The sequence below is a fragment of the Carettochelys insculpta genome, chromosome 26, assembly GCF_033958435.1.
Source record: "Carettochelys insculpta isolate YL-2023 chromosome 26, ASM3395843v1, whole genome shotgun sequence".
Classification (NCBI taxonomy): Eukaryota; Metazoa; Chordata; order Testudines; family Carettochelyidae; genus Carettochelys; species Carettochelys insculpta.
This window is the reverse complement of record NC_134162.1, coordinates 16,325,304-16,349,706: the sequence shown is the minus strand read 5'-3', so window position 1 is coordinate 16,349,706 and position 24,403 is coordinate 16,325,304. Positions and strand designations below refer to the sequence as shown.

General features: G+C 47.5%; 1 protein-coding gene across 1 annotated transcript in view; it reads left to right on the top strand.

The window, feature by feature from the left end:
- The window catches only part of SYT6 (synaptotagmin 6), a 147,390-nt gene that overhangs the window by 83,787 nt on the left and 39,200 nt on the right, over positions 1-24,403 (top strand). Inside the window, exons 3-4 of the mRNA XM_074977514.1 lie at positions 15,225-15,555; positions 20,847-21,405. Coding sequence (XP_074833615.1) covers positions 15,386-15,555; positions 20,847-21,405 — 729 coding nt within the window. The 5' untranslated portion in view covers positions 15,225-15,385. The remainder of the gene's footprint in view (positions 1-15,224; positions 15,556-20,846; positions 21,406-24,403) is intronic.

Here is a 24,403-nt window from a genome sequence, read left to right as displayed (position 1 = left end):
AAAGGGGTGCTGGGGCATCATGGTATGGGTAACATGAATGCCAATGGCCGCCTTTTGCTGAGCTTGTGTGCAGAAAATGATCTGCCGGTTACCAACACTCTCTTCAGGCAAGCTGATAAATTACAAGACCACATGGATGCACCCGAGATCAAAACAGTGGCACCTGATTGACTATGTCATCAGTTGCAGGCGGGACATTCGAGATGTTAAGATCACCAGGGCCATGCGAGGAGCTGAGTGCTGGACTGATCATAGACTCATCAGATCAGTCCGTATGCTGCACATCACACCACTGCACCGCAAGAAGCTCAAGGTTGTCAGACCCTCCTTCAACATCGGGAAGCTGCAACATACTGGTCATCGTGAGAAATTCTCAGCCTGCCTTGACGAAGTGCTGTTGTCCCATGGACCTGTGACTGGAGACCCAACACAAAAGTGGGACCAGTTCAAAACCCTGGTGACGGAGATAGTCAAGTCAACACTAGAACTGAAAAAGAGAGTTCACCAAGACTGGTTTGATGAAAATGACAAGACCACCATGAAGATCTTAGAGGCAAAACAGAACGCATTTCTGCTATGGCAAAACGATCAGTCCTCAATCTCCAAATGTGATTGTTTCAAACACCTTCAGAGCCAGGCGCAAACGGCACTTCAAAAAATGCAAGATGAGTGGTGGGAGAGTAAAGCTGATGAAGTCCAGTACTACACTGACACCAAGAACTCCAAGATGTTCTTCAGTGCTATCAAAGCTGTACATGGACCTTCAAAGGCAAATACTACACCTCTCCTGTCTGTAGATGGCACGACCCTTCTGAGGAAGAACAGCATCAAAAATAGGTGGAGAGAGCACTTCAGCAACCTTCTCAACAGACCCTCCATTGTTGACCCTGTGCGACCAGATCCCTCAGAAACCCACAATAGACAGTCTTGACCTGCCCCCAACAATGGGTGAGGTCAAAAAGGCAATCAGCCAGACCAGCTCTGGCAAAGCCCCTGGGATGGACAGTATCCCTGCTGAAATTTTCAAAGTGGCAGGACCAGTGTCACTTGAAGGCTTTCACAACATCTTCATCAGCATCTGGGAAGAAGAAAACATGCCCAAAGACTTTAAGGATGCCACAGTCATCGCTCTTCAAGAAAAAAGGCAACAAAGCTGACTGTGGAAATTACTGGGGTATCTCCCTTCTCTGTACTGCTGGGAAAATCTTGGCTTGAGTCATCCTCAACCATCTGATCACCAGCATCTCAGAGGAGAACCTACCAGCGGCACAGTGTGGTTTTCGCCCAGGCCGCAGCACCATTGACATGATCTTTGCTGTTCACCAGGTCCAGGAAAAGTGCATAGAGCAGAACTTGGATCTGTACGCTGTCTGCATAGACCTGACCAAGACATTTGACACCATCAGCAGAGAAGCCCTGTGGATTATCCTGTCGAAACTTGGCTGCCTGAGAAGATTCGTTAACCTCAGATGCCTGTTCCACGATGACACGACTGGCTTTGTTCTTTGAAATCGCGAGTCCTCAGATCCATTTGAGATATCCCATGGTGGGAAGCCAGGGTGCGTGCTGGCCCCAGTGTTATTCAACCTCTTTTTCACGTGCGTCCTCAGCCACGCAGTTAGGGACCTGGAGCTTGAGAGGCTCATCTTTGAAGCCCAATACAGACTTGATGGGTCACTTTTCGACCATCATCATCTGAATGCTAAAACCAAGACGCCTGAGAGGCTCATCCTGGAAGCCCTTTTTGCTGGCGACTGTGCACTTATGGCACACAAGGAATCTGATCTCCAGCTCGTCGTCAACGAGTTTGCTGATGCCACTCGCCTCTTTGGTTTGACCGTCAGCCTAGGAAAGACCGAGGTACTGTTTCAACCTGCTCCAGGATCTGCTGCTCTCCCCGCTTCAATCTTTAGTGAAGGAACAGAGTTAAAAACAGTAGTGGAGTTCAAGTACCTTGGCAGTGTGATAGCCAATGATGGCTCCCTTGACAAAAAAATCAATGCCAGAATCTGCCAGGCCAGCCGGGCACTAGGATGTCTGAAAGCGCGAGCGTTGAATCAGCACAATATCCGACAGTCCACTTAACTGAAAGTGTACAAGACTGTAGTCTTGACTAGTTTCCTGTATGGCTGTGAAACTTGAACCTTGTACAGAAAACATATAAAACTGCTGGAGCGCTTCCACATGCGCAGCCTGAGGTCAATACTGCACATTCGATGGCAGGACAGAGTTACGAACCTGGAAGTCCTGGACAGAGCAGGAACCACAAGCATCGAAGCCATGATTCTGAAAGCCCAGCTTCGCTGGACAGGGCATGTCATACGAATGGAGGAGTCAAAAATCCCTAAGCAACTCCTCTACGGTGAACTCTCCCAGGGCAAAAGGAATCAAGGAAGGCCTCGCAAGAGATATAAGACTGCAGTTCTAGAACATTTCAGGAGATATTTCTGTACTTACAGACACCCAGAGAACATGGCCAGTTAATCTGAAGTGTTACTGAAGCAGTAAGACACCATCCAAATGGAAACAAATAGCCCAAGGACATAACCACAGAACTGTCCGCTGGCTGACTGGCACCTGAGTTTCATGCCAACAAACAGCTGCCATGAGAGATGACATGGAGAAAGCCGCTCACCCTGACTAAGTCCTCTGGGACCTGAAGCAGGAACTCCACATTCAGGAGGCTAAGGTGAAAGATTTTCTTCTTAAATGCCCTGGTAAAAAGAGATCTTCCTTTCTTATTGCTTTTACCCCCGCCCCCGAGCTTTCCAGAGCTAGTCCAAGCTGGCTTCTTGCTTCCCCCTATTGCCCATGTGTTCTCTAATTGCTATTCCTTGGGCTACTGTCCTGTTCCTCTTTTTAAAATTCTGCTTTTGTCCCACATTCCCTCACCTCCTTCGGTCTCTGTGCAGGTTGCAGGGCAGAGCTCAGATGGCCAGGGTTTGTGAAGAGCTGAGATTTCATGGAAGGCCCAAGTGGGTTACTTCCCAGATAAATGCAACGTGAGCCTCTTTGGTTAACCCATCTGTGCTTGGGGTTCCTAGCAATGCATCTGGCCAGACTGCAAAATCCAGCTTTTCAGATGTGATGTACTTAGGAAAAAGAATCAAATTGCCATCAGCATGTGTCCCGCATAGGCTGCCATAGCAGAAGAGCATCTTTGCCTCTCTCATAGCCATACACTCAAACCCCCCATAGTTTGGCCACCAAAAGCTCTAGAGGTACTGATTCCTCTTCCTAGCTGCTGTTGTGCCAGAAAAGTGCTGAACAAGACGCATTCACATGACTCCACGTGGCTCTGCCATGTCTGCAGTGGTGGCAGCTGGCTTCCATATTGGAACCCTTTCCCATCAGCACAGTGCAGCCAAGGTTCTGACCCACTTCCTGAGATTTTTGTAATGACGCGTGCTGTCCAAGGTCACTTGACAGGTTTTTGGGAAGACTAATTAGTTAACTTCTTTGCAGAGTTGGCAGACTGAAAGGTGCTGTCTTATGCTAACGATTTTATTGATCAGTCTCGTTGACTTGAAAGCAGCAAAATGCTTTAGAATCACATCAAAACAAAGGGCTCTGAGGCTGCGTGTTAATAAAGAGCTACTGGAGATCATCTCACTTGTCCTATGACGTCCCCACAAAGGAAATGGGAGTCTGGTGCCCCTGAGCAGGCAGCTCTCACATGCCAGCACAGCTCCCACTCAGTTCTGCAGACTCTCTGAAGTTGGACTGCTGCAGCCATAGCTGCTCCCTGGACAAAGCCTTTTTTTCCCCATCTCTCTAGGCTGTTTGCAAGGTTACTAGGTGAGGAGTATTCTCGGGAGATGGCTGCTTGTTTGCTCTCTCAACACATGGAGCCCAAGCCAGCTAGAAAGTGGTACTGGTAAAAGTTTAGTCAGCATAATGCCACCAACCAAACTGTTTCTGCATCGTGCTCGGCACATTGTGCTCACACAGTCCAGCTGTAATGGGAAAAGCATGTTGCATGGCCAGTAGGTACCCCACAGTCCCTGGGAGGCAGCTTCCCATGGGGCCAGAATGACCCAGAGATTCTACAGTGTTGTGTGAGCTGGCACATTTATTTTATTTTCTCTCTCAGGGAGGACTGGGTGAAAAGCTAAATTATAGTAGCCAGTGTTAGAGTCAGTAGAATTCTTCACATCAGGTTAAGAATCAGCTATGAAACTTCTTAGTGATGGTGAAAGCTACTTCAAAGTAATAGGCGTCAGTGTTGCCACAATTAGCCCAGCATTGTCTTGCAGTGAATAAACTGGTGTAATCAGGGCTTTGTCAGGCATATTAATTCCTTTTCTGTTTGGACTCTGCTAATTATCTCCACTGGTAACTCAAACCTGGGGAGCATAAAATCATCAGGGACATAAAAACCTCATTTTAATCACACTGTATTCTCCTCACATGTTTCCATCCAAGGTGAAATTAAAATAAAGCATTTTACTGATGAGCAGCTTTCCAGTGCTTCAGAAGGCATGGGGGGAGTGCGGGGGAGCAGGGGAAGAGAGGCAAAGAGAGAGAGGGAAGGGGGCTTGATAAACCCAACACAAAGACCAGGCCTTTACCTCTGGAAATGGCACAGACTTGCTTTTTGTGTGAAGGTGGAATTCTCCAAAGTGTCTTGTCTGTTTGTAGGGTCCAACTCAACCTCCTGGGCACCCCACCTGGAAAAAGGCCCACACGATGGACTAGAGCAGGGTCTCCCAAACTTTATATAGTTGGAACCTGTTTTTTTTCAGTACCTTTTTTGCGGCCTAAAAATATAAACGCAAAAAAAAAAAAGAATGAAAAATGAATAAATTTTCACTGTTTATTATTTATTCACAATAATAATAGTACATAATAATATAAATCTTGATATAAAATACTTCAGTGCCTAACTTATTGTTATTACCTTAATTACAATTTAACCTGTAGAATTTTAACAGATATATTTAACAGTTGTATTGTCTAAGGACTGGTATTTTTTTGTCCAAAGACCGGTGCTGGGCTGTGGACCACACTTTGGGAAATGCTGGACTAGGGAAAGGAAACTTTTCTACAGATTGAACAGTTGGTTTTACTGTAGGCTTGCTGGAGAAATCAAGGGCAGGAACATAATTCTCTAGGATGGCTACAGATAAGTAGAGAAGATACGGGAAATGAAATTGATCTGATGAAGTGGGTCTGTCCCATGAAAGCTCATCACTGAATAAGTCATTTTGTTAGTCTGTAAAGTGCTACATTTCTGCTGCTTTGTTTTGTTTTGTTGCAGTACAGACTAACACGGCCACCTCTCTGTTACTAGAGAAGAGAGCTCCTTCGTTCAGTTCAAATGGTTCTGACGCCTTTTCTCTAGAACCCTGTTACATTACCCCAGGGTTCTTTTGCTTTGAACTCATTAAATGCTATAGTCTGTTTCAATGGCAGAGAGTTTTCTTTATAGGACATTTCAGTGCATGAGCCTCTAACCAAACATTATCCTAATGTCACCGGGGATGGAGGTTGCAGCCACCAAGCTGAGACCCTGGGGGTGGCTGCTGTCCGATCCATAAGCTTCAGAGCCAGGTTCCTGCTCCCTAGGGGGAATTCTCTGACCTGCCCCTTGTGTGACTCTCACACTGACTGCTGTTCCTGACCCGGCCAGGCAGTGTGATGTTGTGCAGGGCATGCTAGAGCATCAGCTCATCACATGCTCCGTTTCCCAGGAAGCAGAGAGTGCTCTGGGGCTCTGGACTTGCTGCTGTTCCCTTGGCGTTTTGCAGGCATCTCAGACCCCCTTTTCCTCACACCAGCACAAGAACGACTAAGGTACGTCTCTGCCAGGGTCTCCAAATGGGCATTCCTCTTCTAGGACTGTGTGCTGCAGCCAAGGTCAGGCTTGTGCTCAGTGGCAGCCTGTGGTTGAGTGGCAGCACATGGATGGGATGCCAGTCTGCCATCGATGCTTCCCAGTAAGGCCACTGGCTGCACATGGGAGGGTCAGGGAGGGGGCAAGATAGACCACCTGGTGCTGGCATGGGGTTGGAGGAACAATTTACATTGACTTTTGTACTGGGGTTCCAGCCCACTGGCGCTGTGGGATTATCTGGAATGAGCTGCTTCACTTGGGCTGCTTCTTTGGCAGCAGACACGAGAGCTATGCCGGCCTCTGCAAAGAGCAATGCGTGTTTCATGTTGCTGGTTTGGTTTGGGTCTGGCTGGAAGTGACTCTGGGGAGAGAATGTGCCCTCTGAGATCAGTCTCTGGTGCAGGCAGCCCCAGGAGGTATTGGGCAGTTTGACACATTGGTCTCAGCATAACTTGAGCTTCCTAGCAGCTGTACAGAAACAGAGCCCCTAAAGGGTCAGCTCCTGCAACAACCTGTGTGCAAGGGGCTTGCCGAGAGCTCTGTGCACCTGTCACAGCATGGTGCTGCATCTATTGAAGAGAGAGAGCAAAAGGGACACGTGTCCACAACTGCAGAGGGTGGCTCTAGCTGCCCTCACACAACACGCACCATTCCTGAGGCATGTACCTCTGGCCTCTCTCCCATGCCTGCTCTGTCCAAGAGAGAGCTACTTCTGTCCGAAAACAAGGGCACCCAGTGGTGTTTCTGCACTGAGCTGATCCCAGCAGCTCTTCCTTGGCTCAGAGGACTTGTCCGAATCATCGTTTTCTGTAGCGTCAGGATGCAAGGCGGGAGATCAGAGACAAAATTGACTCAAATTCTCTGTTTCTTTTTAACTGCTCCTCCTGCTGCATAAACAGTGACAGACACTGATTGAGCAGCAGCTTCTTCTGTACCACCTGCCCTCCTCCACCCAGTAAAAGCCCCCTCTTCCCCATCTCAAAACCAAGCATAGCCACCATGGTGCAGAGCAAATGTGAGCGAGATTTCCTCATGTTTCCAGCAAACAGCTGAGGCATTTCAAGGCATTCCAGTAAACATTTCCCGTTAGCCAGTGTTCACTCCTCTTCCACCATTTAACTTGGGTGGCTTTGTACTGTATAATCTTCAGTACCAGTATCGTACCATCGTGGTGCCATAGCTGCTGCCCTGGTGCGTGGGGTGCTGTAGCCCCATGTAGTGGCTAGTCCAGGAAGGATCTAAAAGCCTGCCCACAGGTTACTGCTTTAGCTCCAAGGTAGCAGCCTGTGCTTGGAATTGAAAGTCCATGGTTCTCTCCTGTGGTCAGTCATCACAGCTCCAGTGAGGCTGCTGTAGACACTCACTTTGGGTTGCCACTGTATGGTGCACATGTAGTTTATTTTTATAGAGGTGGAAATCCCCCTGAAATCTCCTCAAGGTGAAGGTATGAACATGGGGAGAGGGTAGCCAGACTGTCAGGTAACCTGGCCAACAGCGATGGATGCAGATCCCAAGGGTTAGGGAAGCCAGAACAGCAGCTCCTCCTGAAATGGCGGCAGGGGCAGGGAGTAGTGGGTGCAAGAAGTAGCAAGACACCAGCTGCAGTTTAGGACCCCTTGGTAGCATTCCTAAGAGTAAGGAAATATGACCCTAAAGAGCATGCACTGCCTTGCAGGTTCTCCAAGAAAGTGCTCTCTCTTCCAGTGAGATAAGTCCCTGGGAACAGGAGACCTTTTGGCTGGGGGTGATCCAGTCTGAATGTCTCTTTTACCTGCTGTTCTCCTATCAGCATCTGTTGTGTTTGGCTATTGGGACGCTGTATAAGCTTTTCTCCCGTAATGAGTTTTCAATACGGCAGATGAGGCGTTTGCCTTAATTAACAATTCACTGTCATTCCGAAGGGGAAAAAGTGAATTTCTCTGTGGAGCAGATTTCTCGGAAAGCAGTGAACTGCTCATTTCCCCAGGCGGGCTTTGCAGCCTGCACCGTAACTGCTGTACAAGGGGTAGACTCCGGGGAATTCCCATGTGTGCCTGGGGAACTGTTTGTCAAGGCAAATGGCTGGACTGTGTGTGCTGAGCTTCTGAGTCAGGAGGAGATGACCTCCAGACCTCAGCTGTCCCCTGCAGGCAGCTCCAAAGTGCTGGGTACAGCAGGGTGACACAAACACACAGGCTGATCCTTTCCCCAAGCTAGAATGACCTCTTGTTCCCATTGCCTCTCCAAAGCAACCTTCACACCCATCTACTCCAATGATAGGAAGAGCCTAGCAACCTCTGTCCTCAGGGCCTGGCCTGGAGTTTCTCTTAGTCAAGGAATTTCTGGTTTGCTTTCCATTGTAAACTAAAGCACTTTATTGAAGATACGCCTTGTCCAACACTACATATCTTTGAAGTAACGTAGTATTGTAGCTGTGCTGATCAGAGGCTAGTAGACAGACAAGGTGCAGGGAGAGAATATGTTTTACTGGCCAACTGCTGTGAGGGGAGAGAGACAAGCTTGGAGATTACCTCGAGCTCTTCATCAATGCTCCTCCTGCTTCAGGTGAGCGGAAGAGGAGGTCTGGGTAAGCTCAAAGCTTGTTTCTTACACCAACAGAATATGGGCCAATAAAATTTTAAAGTACCAGTTTACGACTCATGGGATGGGCTCAGTTACGGTCCAACTCCATTGAATAAGTGCGGGTTTTTTTGTTTGTTTGATAAATCTATTCTCAGATAATCCAATGTCATCTTCAAACAAGCTGATGTTTTATCCACTTTTATTGTAACACCATGGCTACGTCTACACGTGCACCCAACTTCGAAATAGCTTATTTCGATGTTGCGACATCGAAATAGTCTATTTCGATGAATAACGTCTACACGTCCTCCAGGGCTGGCAACGTCGATGTTCAACTTCGACGTTGCTCAGCCCAACATCGAAATAGGCACAGCGAGGGAACGTCTACACGGCAAAGTAGCACACATCGAAATAAGGGAGCCAGGCACAGCTGCAGACAGGGTCACGGGGCGGACTCAACAGCAAGTCGCTCCCTTAAAGGGCCCCTCCCAGACACACTTTCATTAAACAGTGCAAGATACACAGAGCCAACAACTAGTTGCAGACCCTGTATATGCAGCACGGACCCCCAGCTGCAGCAGCAGCAGCCAGAAGCCCTGGGCTAAGGGCTGCTGCCCACGGTGACCACAGAGCCCCGCAAGGGCTGGAGAGAGAGTATCTCTCAACCCCCCAGCTGATGGCCGCCATGGAGGACCCCACTATTTCGATGTTGCGGGACGCGGATCGTCTACACGTCCCTACTTCGATGTTGAACGTCGAAGTAGGGCGCTATTCCCATCCGCTCATGGGGTTAGCGACTTCGACGTCTCGCCGCCTAACGTCGATTTCAACTTCGAAATAGCGCCCAACACGTGTAGACGTGACGGGCGCTATTTCGAAGTTACTGCCGCTACTTCGAAGTAGCGTGCACGTGTAGACGCAGCCCATGTGTAAGCTGCTGGTCCCTCCCTCCTTTGTTTTAGGTGAGCTGCCAGAAGAAGGATTTTGGAGATCATGCAGAAAAGCATTCCTAAATCCTGACAATAGCTGGTGAATACCAGCTCAGCAAGGAGAGGTTTGGAGCCATCTTAAATGGGCAGCAAGTTTTCAGAAGTGATGATTCGTTATTTCTGAAGCTTTTCATTAACATCTATGGTGTGTTAGCAGATTTGTGAGTTCTATATATTCTAGGTAGGGCATGAACAGAAATGTCTTAGAAGTTTTCTGCAACACAGCCACATCCATCTGTGAGGGATTCTGCATTGCAGCTCTGCATATTTTTCTTGTAGTTTAAATAATCAAAGGAAGGGAAAACACATGAAAGAGAGTGATTGTGATGATGATTACTGACAGTTAACCCAAAACACAGCTTGTTCCTGAATGCAGCCAGACAGGGCTGTTGGATTTTGTAACTTTTCCTTTTAAAACTTCCTGTCATGGTATTCACAAATGAAGTTGGACAGCTGAGCTGGCTGAGGATGTGTTCTCTTGGTTCTGTTTTCCCCTTGCCGGGTGACATGCATACCCATGTTTCAGCCCTAGAGGCTTAGGTCAGAGCCAGCAAAAAAAAGTCCTTTTATCATTTATCTATCAAAGCTAATTGTTGCTAATCATAGGAATAATAAGAATAAAGATGTTTTCCAGGGATGCACCATATAGTAACTCCTTGTCATTGATGCTAATATGCTGTGTGTTTGTAGTTATCTCTCTAGTCATAGGGCTAGAGACATCTGATTAAAGATTTGAAGGAACTGTAGTGGAAAACTGTTCTCCATTTCAAAAACCATTTGCAAAGGAAAGTGCTAGAAATAGAGCAACAGAACACATGTTCAAACAACCCAACTCCTTGTGCTTTCTTATACTGCTGTTCATGACACTGAGAACCCCAAGAAAAAAATTTAGGACTTAGCTGAAAATACAGAAAACGGGTGTCGCTGAATTCTATGATGTTGAGAACATGATTAGCTGAGGAAGCTCCACCATCTGTCTTTTGCAATTCTGTTTGTTATTAAATGAGACTAAATCCATTCACTCACCAGCCCGTGATGCACACTTTCTCCCTACGCTCTAGTTTCAATGGCTCAAATAAGATAAACTGAACTCAGACATGGATTGTTCACAGCCCTACCAAAAGGAGTAGTTGAGGGCAGGAGGTTTGCAGTATTCAGGGCATGGGGTGGGCATTTATTCTTTCCATGCCCTATCCCTTCACTCACAGCAGCTTTTACATGCCTCCTTTACAGCAGCCTATCTGTGGGCAGCTCAGACATTTTCCCTGCTCTCCTAGGCAGTAATTCAACTGAGGTGCAGCTCCTAAAGGTTATTACAGTTCGGATACATGGAACACTGGGAACCACAAAAAGCTGAATCTCCTCAGGAGGTTTCTTTATCACAATGGAGCTAGCTTATTGAAATCCAGATGTCATGTTGTGTGTTTGATACTTGCTTGAGAATTACTGCTTGTTTGTTTCAATTGATTTTAAAACTCCTGTACATCTGATAGCAGCTGTCTTCCCAAATGGCAAGTGATATGAACAGCTTCCCCTCATTACACCAACCAAGTGTTTTTCTTCACTTCATGTTTAGATTCAGGTGTTTTGTCAAGGTGAAAATTTAAATCCCCTTCATGTTTTATAGGTTTTACCTAGCCTTTAACATCAAAGAGCCAATTATGATGAGATCTAAAGTAAAACATGAAATCCAAGGGAACTGAAGTCATGGAAGACCTTGTGTTTTATGGGCTACGTCTACACGTGCACGCTACATCGAAATAGCGTCTACACGTCCTCCAGGGCTGGCAACATCGACATTCAGCGTCGACATTGGGCAGCACCACATCGAAATAGGCGTTGCGAGGGAACGTCTACATGCCAAAGTACCACACATCGAAATAAGGGTGCCAGGAACAGCTGCAGACAGGGTCACAGGGCGGACTCAACAGCAAGCCGCTCCCTTAAAGGGCCCCTCCCAGACACACTTGCACTAAACAGCACAAGATCCACAGAGCCAACAACTAGTTGCAGACCCTGTGCATGCAGCATGGATCCCCAGCTGCAGCAGCAGCAGCCAGAAGCCCTGGGCTAAGGGCTGCTGCACACGGTGACCATAGAGCCCCGCAGGGGCTGGAGAGAGAGCGTCTCTCAACCCCTCAGCTGATGGCCGCCATGGAGGACCCTGCTATTTCGATGTTGCGGGACGCGGATCGTCTACACGTTCCCTACTTTGACGTTGAACGTCGAAGTAGGGCGCTATTCCCATCCCCTCATGGGGTTAGTGACTTCGACGTCTCGCCGCCTAACGTCAAAGTTAACTTCGAAATAGCGCCCAACACGTGTAGCCGTGACGGGCGCTATTTCGAAGTTAGTGCCGCTACTTCGAAGTAGCGTGCACGTGTAGACGCGGCTATGGTGAGACATACTTGACGGCTTATTTCTATAACAACTGAAATAAAGACCAAATGAGAGCAGCTTCTATTCCCTGATGACCAATTATGAGTGATTTATTTTTAAATTGCAGTTTTGGGATGAATTAGGAACCTTTTAGAAGTTGTTGGCATTATCTACATACAAGTATAGTGCAAACAGGTATTATAAACTCATATACTATGGCTGCATCTCCATTAGCAAGTTCTTTCAGAAAATCTGGCCCTTTTTCAAAAGAACACATGGAGCATCTGCACACAAAATATGCTCTTTAGATCCGAAATCAAAAGGTTGGGGCTCTTCTTCCAGAGGCTCTCTTCTGCTCCCAGGACAGGGAGAGTACCTTCTTTTGAAAGCTTCTTTTGGGAAAATAAGCATTTGTAGACCCTCTGCAGGCCCTTTTTCTGAAATAGCAATCCTCATGGTGCCAGATTTTTCAATCCCTGTCCCATTCTTTCAGAAGAGTGGGGGTTGTGTGGACGCTCTCTATTGAAAGAGTGGATTGATCTTTCAATCTGCTTTTTTGTGTGTGCATGCACTCTTTTGAAAGATGATTTTTTTGGAAGAACTTCTTTTGAAAGATCGCTGTAGTGTAGATGTAGGCTGTATGTTGATTGAAACAAAAATAGCAAATGAATGAATTTATGCTCACATACTTCAGTCTTGACCAGCAAAAAATAGGCTTTTTTTTTTTAAATCAATTGTAACATTTTGCTATGTGCTTCCCTCAGCACAGAAACACTCGGTTTCTTTTCATGCCCTTATGCTGTGGTTAACTAAGCCAGTCGAACAGCCAGGAGTGAGTGTAGATGTCAAAGAGTTGTGCATTCCTCTTCACATCAGCCTGCTCCAAACTTCCTGGAACTCCATGGAGAGGCTTCTATTTACTTCAGGGTGAGTGGGTCAGCCTGTTCTGCGGCCCCAATTCCAGCTGCTATTGATGGGATTTACACAGGCGTATCATTGTCTAGTGACTGTCTATGTTAACAGCTTGTTGCTGAGTTCCTGAGGACTGCTCAGTGAGGAGCCAGCTGTGGTGCTTTGATTCAGGCTCCAGTGTAAATTATCACTGCCCTGACCTGTGCACGGTGGCTGGAGTGCCCAGACACACCTTTGGTCTTCCTCCCGATGCCAAGGCCTTCCTCATGAACATCTGGGACTCCTATTTGCTTTCTGGCCACTGTGCATCCCAGAGCACAGAAGGCAGAAGACACCTCAATGCAAGCTGACCTGTAAATAGTAGCATTGCAGGATGGACCTAAAAGCAAGTCCATGCTTCAATGCTGTCCTGAAGAGGGCCTAAGATTTGTCCGTAATCTGTGAACCCTGTAACAACACTGGACTCAACAAGGTGCCCTTGTTGGCAGCCTTCTGTGTTCTTTCTCTGGGCAGGCCTGGTGGGATTAACCCTGGGAATTGCAGAGGGCTGGTTTGAAAACAGTCTCTTGTGTGCGGCATGCCCAGTGAGAGACAAAATAACACACTGAACGGGGACTCTAAGCAGGGCTCTGATCAGCCCCAGCTTCTCTCTGTGTGCTGTCCTCATGCCTTTTCATTCAGTGCCTCATTCTATCTGCAGTCACCCACCATCAGGGCCATCCGCAGCAGGCCTGGGGCAACCCCTCCTCCAGTGTCCTACGCCATGGAACCCAGGGCAACCTCCTGCTGCAGGCCCCACCCTGCCTCTGCTCCACCCGTTTACCCAGAGCTCCTCCCTTCCCCAAGCAACGTGAGTTGAGGGGGCGGTTGCAAGGGTTGCCTCCACTCCTGCACTCACCCTGGCTGCATTGCGCTGACCCCTTCGGCAGAGTAGAATGCTGATCTTCCTCAGGCAGGTGTGGTGTAAGAGAACTGGGCAAGGAGTTCAGAGCCCCCTGCGGTGCTGTGTGGGAAAGTCGGCAGGTACCCTACTGGTTAGCCCCACTGGTTGAGTCTGGTTAGTTCCACTTCACACTAGCTGGTCTGAACTTCCAGCACATGCTTTTGGTATATTCCTTTGAGTAACTTGATGGTTTGTTTAGTCTGTGGTATTCTTGGTGGGGGTGTTTATCTCTGTAACACCAGGACAATACTTTGGCCCACCCAGTTCTTGAGAGCTTTGAATAGCGACAGCGTGAGTTTTATTTTCTGCATGTCAGCCCAGAGTCCAATGGCTGCACTGACACAGGACAACGGGCACTTCTGACTACATTTTGGAGCTTTGACATTTTCTCCATTGCCTGTTTTCCACCTGCAAATGCTGGCTAGCTCCCGGAGTGTGGCTTTAGTAGTCACAAATACAAGCCGCTCAGCTAGGCAGGGGAACAAAGCTGCAGTTGCCTACTCAAATCCAAAATGGCAGGACCTGTTCTCTGCAGCTCCATGTTCAGACCTAGCTCAGCTCACCAAGTCCCAGTGCACACATCGATGCTGAGTGGGCAGTCTTCTCTTTCTATGTGCCAAATGCTAGGACCTAGGGGATGGGGAGGACTCTTCCTACAACGTTATAACAATGAATTGTCCATTACTATGCTGCAAAAAGTGATGTAAAAATAAACTGTACTATCCTGTGCTGAGATACTGTGCATCACATTAAACCCCATGTCATGTACATTCTCTTCCCCTATTCTGTTTCTTCCACCATTGCTGGGAGCTGTTTCTCTCTCCAGAGGAGAGATTTAAAACTTGAAACCTACAACATATAAGGGAAAGTGCTAGAGGAGAGTGTGAGCTTTCCATTTGCTTTGCCTGTGTCGTTTAATGCAGAGGAGAACATGCAATGCTGTCTGTAAAACCTCCTTCTCTGTTTGATTTCACTGTGTCAGCAGCCTGTGGATTTATATTCTCCATGAGCACAGCTTGATGGAAGATGTGCTTTAACAGGACAATAACCAGCCTTCCTTTCAGAGCTGTGGTAGTGGGTTTTTAAGAGCCCAGCGGAGAGCCTGTGTTTTGCAGTGGAAGGCATGTTCTGCCACACCAGCAGAAAGGTGTTTCCCCCGGGCAGTTTATTTAAGGTCGTTGGTCCCATGGCTGTTCTGCGGTAAGTGTTGTGGCTAAGCCACTCTTAGGGATACAAGCCCAAGAGCGAACTCAGTATCTGATCATGTCAGTTAACCAGACAAACATGGATTTACCGCTGAATCATTCCGAGCATTCTGACCCATTCAAGGCAGAGATGACCATTGCCTGGCACCTTTGTAGCCCCCTTCTTGGTCCTGCCAAGGCAGTTTGTCTGGGTCCAGCACTCGGCAGGGAACTGAGATTGTTTACCTGTCACTTGTGGAACTGCAGGGCCCAGGGTAGATGAGACAAGCCAGCTTGGACCATTTTTTTTTCATTTTATCTTACAACTTTCTCACAAGCATCTTTTCTTTTCTCTTCTCTTCTTCTTCCGCCCGCCCCTCCTGCTCCCTGTGTGTCACTGTCAACCCTCCTGCCCTTAGAGCTCTCCATCAGCCTCCTTGCAGTGATAGTTATTGTGTGTGGCCTCGCCTTGGTGGCAGTTTTTCTCTTTCTCTTTTGGAAGCTGTGCTGGGTGCCCTGGAGGAACAAGGCCATTTCTTCTAACATCTCCCGCAGTGAGGCAGCCTACAACCAGGAGACCATGGCCGACAAGGCAAAGGACACGGGCACACTTGCCTTCCTGGAAGCAGCTGTGAAGATCAGCCACACCTCACCGGATATACCAGCTGAGGTCCAGATGTCTATGAAAGACCACATCATGCGGCACACGCGGCTGCAGAGGCAAACAACAGAACCAACATCATCCACCAGGTGAGTGCTATGCTGTGCTCTGTGCAACATGGAGACAGTGTGGGTCTCTGCAGACCAGCAGTGCATGCTTGGCTGAAATGGCATGTTCATTTCAGTGAGTGGGGTTCACTTTACCTTAGCAACTCTAGCTAAGCGTACATGTCTAACTTACACCTAACAGGCTAGTTACACCCGGGGCTCAATGCTGTTTGATTATGGAGAAGCTGCGATAACACAGACATCCAGTGTCCAGCCACTGCCTTGCCTTGGTTGTGTTCTTAACTGCGATTTGCTGTTGACATGTAAGCACTATGTTGCAGAGCCTGAGGCAGAGATGTACCCCAGTGGGGCTGAAGGAAATACTCTCATCCCCATACTGGAGTGTTTGCCAAAGATTTGCTTGGTTTTGAACCAGATGACATGTTATACTCGTCTTATGAGGAGCTCTTGATTAAAAGTAAAAGATTCAAACCCTGATACTGTGGTTTGGCCTCATTGTGTCAAGCTGTCAATATGTTGTGACCACGTCAATTTTGTGACAGCACAGAGGTGGTGAGGGAAGAATCAGTGACTCAGTACTTTGTCAAACTAGACTCTGCTCTCTCCTTGCTTCTCTTGCTCATAGCATGACTTGCTGGGTGAGTGGAACTGAAATATCAATCAAATATCAAAAATCTGAGGAACTCACTCAGATTGAAGTGACATTAGAGGAGGTTTTGGAGTTAATTGATAAGCTGAATAGTAACAAGTCTCCAGGACCAGACGGCATTCACCCAAGGGTTCTGAAAGAACTCAAATGTGAAATTGCAGAGTTATTAACAGTGGTTTGTAACCTATCCTTTAAATCCACTTTGGTACCAAATGACTGGAAGACGGCCAATATAACGCCAATATTTAAAAAAGGCTCTAGAGGAGACCCTGGCAATTATAGACCGATAAGTTTAACATCAGTACCAGGCAAATTAGTAGAAACACTAGTAAAGAATAAAATTGCAAGGCACGTAGAAGAGCACGAATTGTTGGGCAAAAGTCAGCATGGTTTCTGCAGAGGGAAGTCGTGTCTAACTAATCTATTAGAATTCTTTGAAGGGGTTAATAAACATGCAGACAAGGGGCACCCAGTGGACATAATATACCTAGATTTCCAGAAAGCCTTTGACACGGTCCCACACCAAAGGCTTTTATGTAAATTAGGTGGTCATGGGATAGGAGGAAAGATCCTTTCATGGATCAGGAATTTGGTTAAAAGACAGAAAACAAAGGGTGGGAATAAATGGTAAATTTTCACAATGGAGGAGGGTAACTAGTGGTGTTCCCCAGGGGTCAGTCCTGGGACCGATCCTGTTCAACTTGTTCATCAATGATCTAGAAAATGAGGTAAGCAGTGAGGTGGCCAAGTTTGCAGATGACACCAAGTTGTTCAGGACAGTCAAAAGCAAAAGGGATTGTGAAGAACTACAAAAAGATCTCAGCAAACTGAGTGATTGGGCAGCAAAATGGCAAATGAAATTTAATGTGGGTAAGTGTAAGGTAATGCATGTTGGAAAAAATAACCCAAATTACACGTACTACATGATGGGGTCAAATTTAGCTATGACAGATCAGGAAAGGGATCTTGGAGTTATAGTGGATAGTTCTCTGAAGACATCCACGCAGTGTGCAGCGGCAGTTAGTAAGGCAAATAGGATGTTAGGAATTATTAAAAAAGGGATCGATAATAAGACAAAAGATATCATACTTCCCCTATATAAAACTATGGTACGCCCACATCTTGAGTACTGCGTGCAGATGTGGTCTCCTCACCTCAAAAAAGATATACTGGCATTAGAAAAGGTTCAGAAAAGGGCAACTAAGATGATTAGGGGCTTGGAACGGGTCCCATATGGGGAGAGGCTAGAGAGACTGGGAATTTTCAGTTTGGAAAAGAGGCGATTGAGGGGCGATATGATAGAGGTATATAAAATCATGAATGGTGTGGAGAAAGTGAATATAGAAAAATTATTTACCTTTTCCCATAATACAAGAACTAGGGGACACCAAATGAAATTGATGGGTAGTAGGTTCAAAACTAATAAAAGGAAATTTTTCTTCACACAGCGCACAGTCAACCTGTGGAACTCCTTGCCCGAGGAGGCTGTGAAGGCCAGGACTCTATTAGGGTTTAAAAAAGAGCTTGATAAATTTTTGCAGGTTAGGTCCATAAATGGCTATTAGCCAGGGATAAAGTATGGTGCCCCTAGCCTTCATAACAAGGGCAGGAGATGGATGGCAGGAGATAAATCACTTGATCATTGTCTTCTGTTCTCCTTCTCTGGGGCACCTGGCATTGGCCACCGTTGGCAGATGGGATGCTGGGCTGGATGGACCTTTGGTCTGACCCAGTATGGCCATTCTTATGTTCTTATGCTGGCTAGCTGTAGGAGCAGCTGCATGCCAGTGTCCTATTGCTGCCCCAGCCACAGCCCAAAGGCCCTATGCATGAGAGTCATTGATGTTAGAGATCAGACAGACGGGCCTTGGATGGCTGATCTGACACAGAATCCAACATTTTCCCTGCCTCCGGAGTCTGTGAAACTAGGGCAGGAAGCAGAGTCCAGGTGTTCCAGCCATAGCGCTGACCACAACCCCAGTGCAGCAGGCAGCACCACAGGGTGTGCAGCTGTTGCTCAGAACACTACTTGCGCTGGATCACAGGACACACGTTTGAAGAGGAACTAAAAGTTGGCTGGTGACAGCTGGAATTGTCCATGTACTGTGACTTAATTACATTGCTTTTCAGGCAGCTCAGGCACACAGACCCACGGCACATCTTTGCCCGCACACAAACACTGCACACTTGCACGGATCCTTCCTCCCGGTGCATGCACAAACACACACCTCTGCTTCTCCAGCATGTCGTGCCCAAGAGAGGGTAAAAACTCCATCAGGCTGAGTGTGTGGGAGAATAGCTTGTCTGAGCCTGCCCACATTATGGCAGCCCCACTAGTTTTTCATCATCCATTGTATCATTAAATTCACCCCCAAGGTATAAAAGAGAAAAAAATTAAACATGAATCTGTGGCAAACTCCATTAGCAAACTTCTCCCTGACCATGAGTTACCGAGGGGTGTTTGTGCTAATGGGGAAGGTGTGTTACTGTCACTCATCTCCCTCTTGCACCTTCCTCAGATGTAGGGATGTGCAAAACTGCATGGAAAAATTCCTTTACAAACCTCCAAGAAAGACGTGCAGCACGTTGGTCTTTGTCGTACCCACTCCAAACTCCTCCGGGCTCCAAGTTCACTCAGCGGAGAAGGCTCCGTGAGCAGCAGCCCTAGTTCTTTTGTGCACCTTAATCCTGTCATATCATAGCTGCGTAGCTCTGCCCCCCTGAATGGCACATCAAAACCAGAGATCAAGCTGCTAGCCCTGTCCTCTCGGCGGCTGCCTCGCAAGTATTACATGGTAGGGTATCCTTGAATCCCTAAACAAATGCATCTCAATGATCAAATCAGGCATATGAGAGGTTTCTGTAGAGGACAGAGCTGCTGTGGGTGTGTTGAGGCTGCAGGTAGGGTAGAGACAAGTGCTGGAGAATACATTGTTGTTGGGTTCATTTCCAAAGCATGCCTTACTGTGCTATCTGAACGAATGGCGGGGTTCATTCTGCACTCTCCTGGGGCCAGGTGGGATCCCCACCCAGCTCCACACAATCGTGACACATTCACTGTGGAGGCCAGATTCTGCCTAGTGACTGGAAGTACCCTCCTGTGTCCCTGAGTCCAGTCCCCTACAGTGGTGGCAGCCCTGTCACGTAACCCGGTTCATAAATGTAGCCCTGAGAGCCATGGTAAAGCTGATGAACTGGTTTGCCCACTGCTCCTCTTGGGAAGCTGCTCATGAGCCTCACTCCTCTGATGGTGAGGAACTGTCCCCTCATTTCCAGTCACAAATTAACTTTGGCCAGTTGAGTGTCATTATTTATTGTGCCTCAGCTGTCCTTCCCTTAACCAGCATTTTGCCAGCTCTGGGGTTCCTCTGATGTGCTTTACAGAGGGCTGTTGAATCCCTGTCAGCCGTTGTGCTGCTAAGCTAATTCTGTCAAGTTCTCCCTTCTCCCTGTCGGCTTAGTAGTCCTTCTCGGTACCACTTCCAGTCAGGATTTATCTTCTTTGGGGCCTGGTTTGTTAACAAAGGGTAATTTCAAAGCCAAGCTCCATGACCCTCTGTCAGCCTTCCCCTCTGGCTTGGATGCTCCACAGTCCTCAGGTCCTAGAGCCCTCTGCCAGAAAGGTGCTCCGATCTCCACTCAGGGAGTGTCTAATGAGCTGTGCCTACTCAAGTGATTCCCCAGAACCTAGCCTGCCACCCCAGAAATTCCTGCTGTGCTGTTACACAGCCACTCACACCCCACAGGGCAACCGAAGCATCAGCTGTGGCAGGCACAGCATTGTGTGGACCAGGCCAAGCTCTGGGAGTGAGGCAGGTTATGGGTGATCAGGCAAGGGCTCCTTGAATTCGAGGCTTTTTAGCTACAGAGCAAAAGGAAGAGCTGAGGGGATTCAGCCAGTTCACTCGGGCAGATTCTGCAGCCCTGCAAAGACCATGTGAATAGCACCAATAGGATCCCACAGTTTAGACAACCTTGTCCTGGGAAACCTGGACTTCCCATCGTATTGGAATGTGAAAAATGCATTTGAAGCAGCATGAAATGCTTTTAGTGCTGAGGTCCCCTGGGGCTGGAGAAATTTCCATACAAGATGGGGGCCCAACCTGCCAGGTCTGCGTGTTCTGCTGCCCAGCTGGCATTTCTTGGGCACCTTTGTGTGCAGCAGGGGCCCAGAGGCAGTTCTCTTAACTAGCCCTGACTTTGCTCATTCTGTTTTCATAGTGCTGTGAGTTCTCTGAGAGGAAGGAAGTTTAGTGCCAGGGTCTGGCAATGGAAAACAAGAGAGCTGCAGTGTCTTCCCAGCCTGTAGGCTCTGCTGTGGACACAGTGTGTATTTGCTTGCATCTGTGTAGCAGGTGTATGGAGGGAGAGCAAATGAGAAGTGGAAGGACCCTAGACCTCTGCTTATTATCTGGGCTCCTCATTCTGTAGGCACTTGTCTGTGTGAGATGCTCCCTCTGGAGTCTAGGCTGGGATGTTACCATTGCTGATCCAGTAAGAGAGCCTGATGCCCCAGCCATAACCCTCTCTGAGGTTCCCCACAGACAGCATGAGACACCATGTTCCCCTCCTTCTTCCATTGCCAGCTCTGCTTGGGCTCGTCTTGGGAGGGAGCAGAGGGAATGCATCAGGCACAGTATACAGCTGTCCTCTCCCCCTGCAGGCACATTTCCTTCAAGAGGCACCTGCCTCGGCAGATGCATGTGTCCAGCATGGACTATGGCACAGACCCGCCCCTTGACGCTGAGCAGCCGACCAGTATCGGCAGGATTAAACCAGAGCTCTATAAGCAAAAATCTGTGGACTCTGAGGACCCCAAGAAGGAGGCAGCAAAAACTTGTGGGAAAATAAACTTCACTCTCAGATATGACTATGAGAATGAGATGCTGATTGTGCGGATCCTCAAGGCCTTTGATCTGCCGGCCAAAGATTTCTGTGGCAGCTCAGACCCCTACGTCAAGATCTATCTCCTGCCTGATAGGAAGCGCAAGTTCCAGACACGTGTCCACAGGAAGACTCTGAACCCCACCTTTGAGGAGTCCTTCCACTTTCCAGTGCCCTATGAGGAGCTGACCAGCAGAAAACTCCACCTGAGTGTCTTTGACTTCGACAGATTCTCCAGGCATGACATGATAGGGGAGGTTATCCTGGAGAACCTCTTTGAGGCCTCAGACATTTCCCGGGAAACCTCCATCTGGAAAGACATTCAGTACGCAACAACTGTGAGTATCTGCTTCAGGGGAGCCCTGCTGGCCTTTGGATGGGTAGGGATCTGTGCAGATATGGTGCTTCAGTATTGTAGACATTTAAGTAGTTAGTCTATCTAGCCACCCTCATCAGGAGAGGGAGTATCTTTGTCTCATGAAGTGTCTGTGCCATAGACTTTATCTCGGCTTTAGAAAAAGTTCAGAAAAGGGCAGCAAAATGTTTAGTAGTTTGGAAAGGGGCCTTATGAGGATAGATTAAAAAGACTGGAATTTTTCAGTTTAGAAAAGAGGAGACCAAGGAGAGGGTATGATAGAGGTCTATAAAATCATGACTAGCGCTGAAAAAGTAAATTGAAGAAAAGTTATTTACTTGTTCCCATAACATAAAAACTTGGGGGCACCAAATGCAATTAGTAGGGAGCAGATTTAAAACAATTGAAAGGAAGTATTTCTTCACACGGTGCAGAGCAGGCCTGTGGAACTCTTTGCCAGAGGATGTTGTGAAGACCAGGTCCTTAACAGGGTTCAAAAAGGAGGTAGATAAATTTATGGAGGGTAGGTCCATCAATGGCTTGGCAAAGAATGTGTTAGCTCCTGTAGCTGGGAAAGCAGAACATGCCTGAAGGAAAACGTACAGCCATTCAGATAGCGCCCCTGCGGAGCAGCTATATAATGAATGAACTGTAGCTTACAAACCTGAGCGCTAGTCTACTGCCAGTGTTTACAGAGCTTATTGATCCTGAGTTTCCACTAACTCTGCTCTGTTGCTGAGCTGAGATGAGGAAAAGGCCCAGTGTCTAAAATGTACAGGCAACTCACCCTCCCAATAGAGCTCTTCTGACTCACCTCCTTTGTGCTCCCGGTCAGGCCAACGGGCTGCTAGTACCACGTATGTGCCCTGTGCAGCCTCTCACAGGGCCAGGAGAGGGAGAGGAGGTCCCCTTAGGAGCTTCCTTTGTTCAAACAGAGATGTCTTCTAACCTCTGTCTCCAAGATAGCACTCTGAGTAATGCACAAAGAGACTAAAGGCCAGCACTTTGCTGTCTCTGAATGACCAGTCACTTGGGTGCTGCACTGACCAAGCCAAGCACATTATCCTGCTCTTTGTTTGCCTGTGTGGGCTTGATAACAAATGCTCCTTGCCAGACTGGTGGCTCCCCAGCATTTGTGTGTAACCTCCTTACTAAACCCTTGGTGCCTCCAGCTGGGTTCCAGGGTGCACAGTGCAGGTGGAGCAGACACTGACATACTGTTACCGATTGCAATACTGGGGCAGTGTCAGGGCTGTGACAGGGATATGGTGCAGAGCACTTTCCCGCAGTAGGACTTTTCCTGAGCTGCTTGGCATCTGCATTGCACAGCATGTGAGAGCCAGGAATTCTTCTTTAAGGTACACGGCTGGGTAATTTCCTGAACCTCATTTTTTGGCAGCCCAGCTTGAGACACCTTCAGGAGATCTGATTTCACCTACCTCATGATCCTCCAAGGCTAAGAAACCTGAAATTACTGGTCACTTGTGACCGCCTTTGGCAACTCTTACAAGGAGCCCTGCCTGGGGAAGCTTTGTTACTATTCATTAGTTAGAGGGCCCCCAAAAGCATTTGGACTCTGTTGGTTCATAGCCATGCGTGGTAATGTCTGGGCTGGGCTTTGAGTCACATTCCTCTCTACCTTCACAGAATGCTTGGCCAGATGTTATTGTGAAGACTCCCTGGACTGGGCAGGGGAGAGGGGGCTGAGCCAGAGAATGGTTCCTTCTTGCTCCCTCAGAGTGCCCCCTGATATTTGGCATAGTTTGGGTTCACTGCTGGAGTCAGTTCTGCAGCTGGAGCCTACACAGCACTAGCCTTTTACAGGAATCACTTGCCAACTTCCCTTTCAAGACAAAAAAGCAGTCCAGTAGCACTTTAAAGACTAACAAAATAATTTATTAGGTGATGAGCTTTCGTGGGACAGACTCACTTCTTCAGACCAGAGCCTGACCGGAACAGACTCAATATTTAAGGCACAGAGAACCAAATATAGTAACCAAAGTGGACAAATCAGAAAAATATTATTAAGCTGAGCAAATCAGAGAGCAGGGGGCAGAAGACGGGGGAGTGGAGTGAAGAATTAGATTAAGCCAAATATGCAGAAGAGCCCCTATAATGACCTAAAAAATTCCCATCCCAGTTCAAACCATGTGTTCATGTGTCAAATTTGAAAAACCCATTACAATCAATGTACTACACTGACTACAGCGAGCATCTATGCCACACGCTCTCTAAGAAACTGAGAAACCACTTGATCAAAATCCTTTACAATAAACAAAAGATGATTAAAAATGAACTCTCTGAACTTGAAATTCTCATCAACAATCAGGCATCCACGCAAGACCCCACAGAATGAGGCTTTACTTGTACTAGACAAGAAATTTATAAAACACACTTCCACTTCCTACAAAAAAGAAAAGAGAATACATTTTCTAAATTACTTCATACCTCAGGATACTTCAACTACAACACGGACAGCTCAACTAACAATATTGTTAACCTTTCCAGCTACCAACTCAGCCCAGCAGTTTTTTATCCTGGGGTCTTTCCTTCTGCCCCACTTCCTCCACGAACTAACACAAATCTGTGGTGACCTTGAAGCCTTCTTTCGCTGCCTCTGTCTAAAGGAATTCTTCCAACACACCTATGAACAACACTCTGACTCTCTCGACGCCCCCTCCAACACCAAAAGAAGAACTCTATGTGGACTCCTGCTGACGGTCGTAGTGAAAGTCTGTATCTGTATGTACAATGCTTCCACAGCCGTGCTCAGACTGACATGATACACAAACAATACCAAATGAGACACAATCTCAACTATGATGAAAGCTATGCTGTCCAGAGTCTCAAAAATAATGCAGACATTATAATCAAACCAGCTGACAAAGGGGGTGCTGTTGTCATCATGAATCAGTCAGACTATGAACAGGAGGCACCCAGACAACTCTCCAACACCAAATTTTACAGACCTCTCTCTGCTG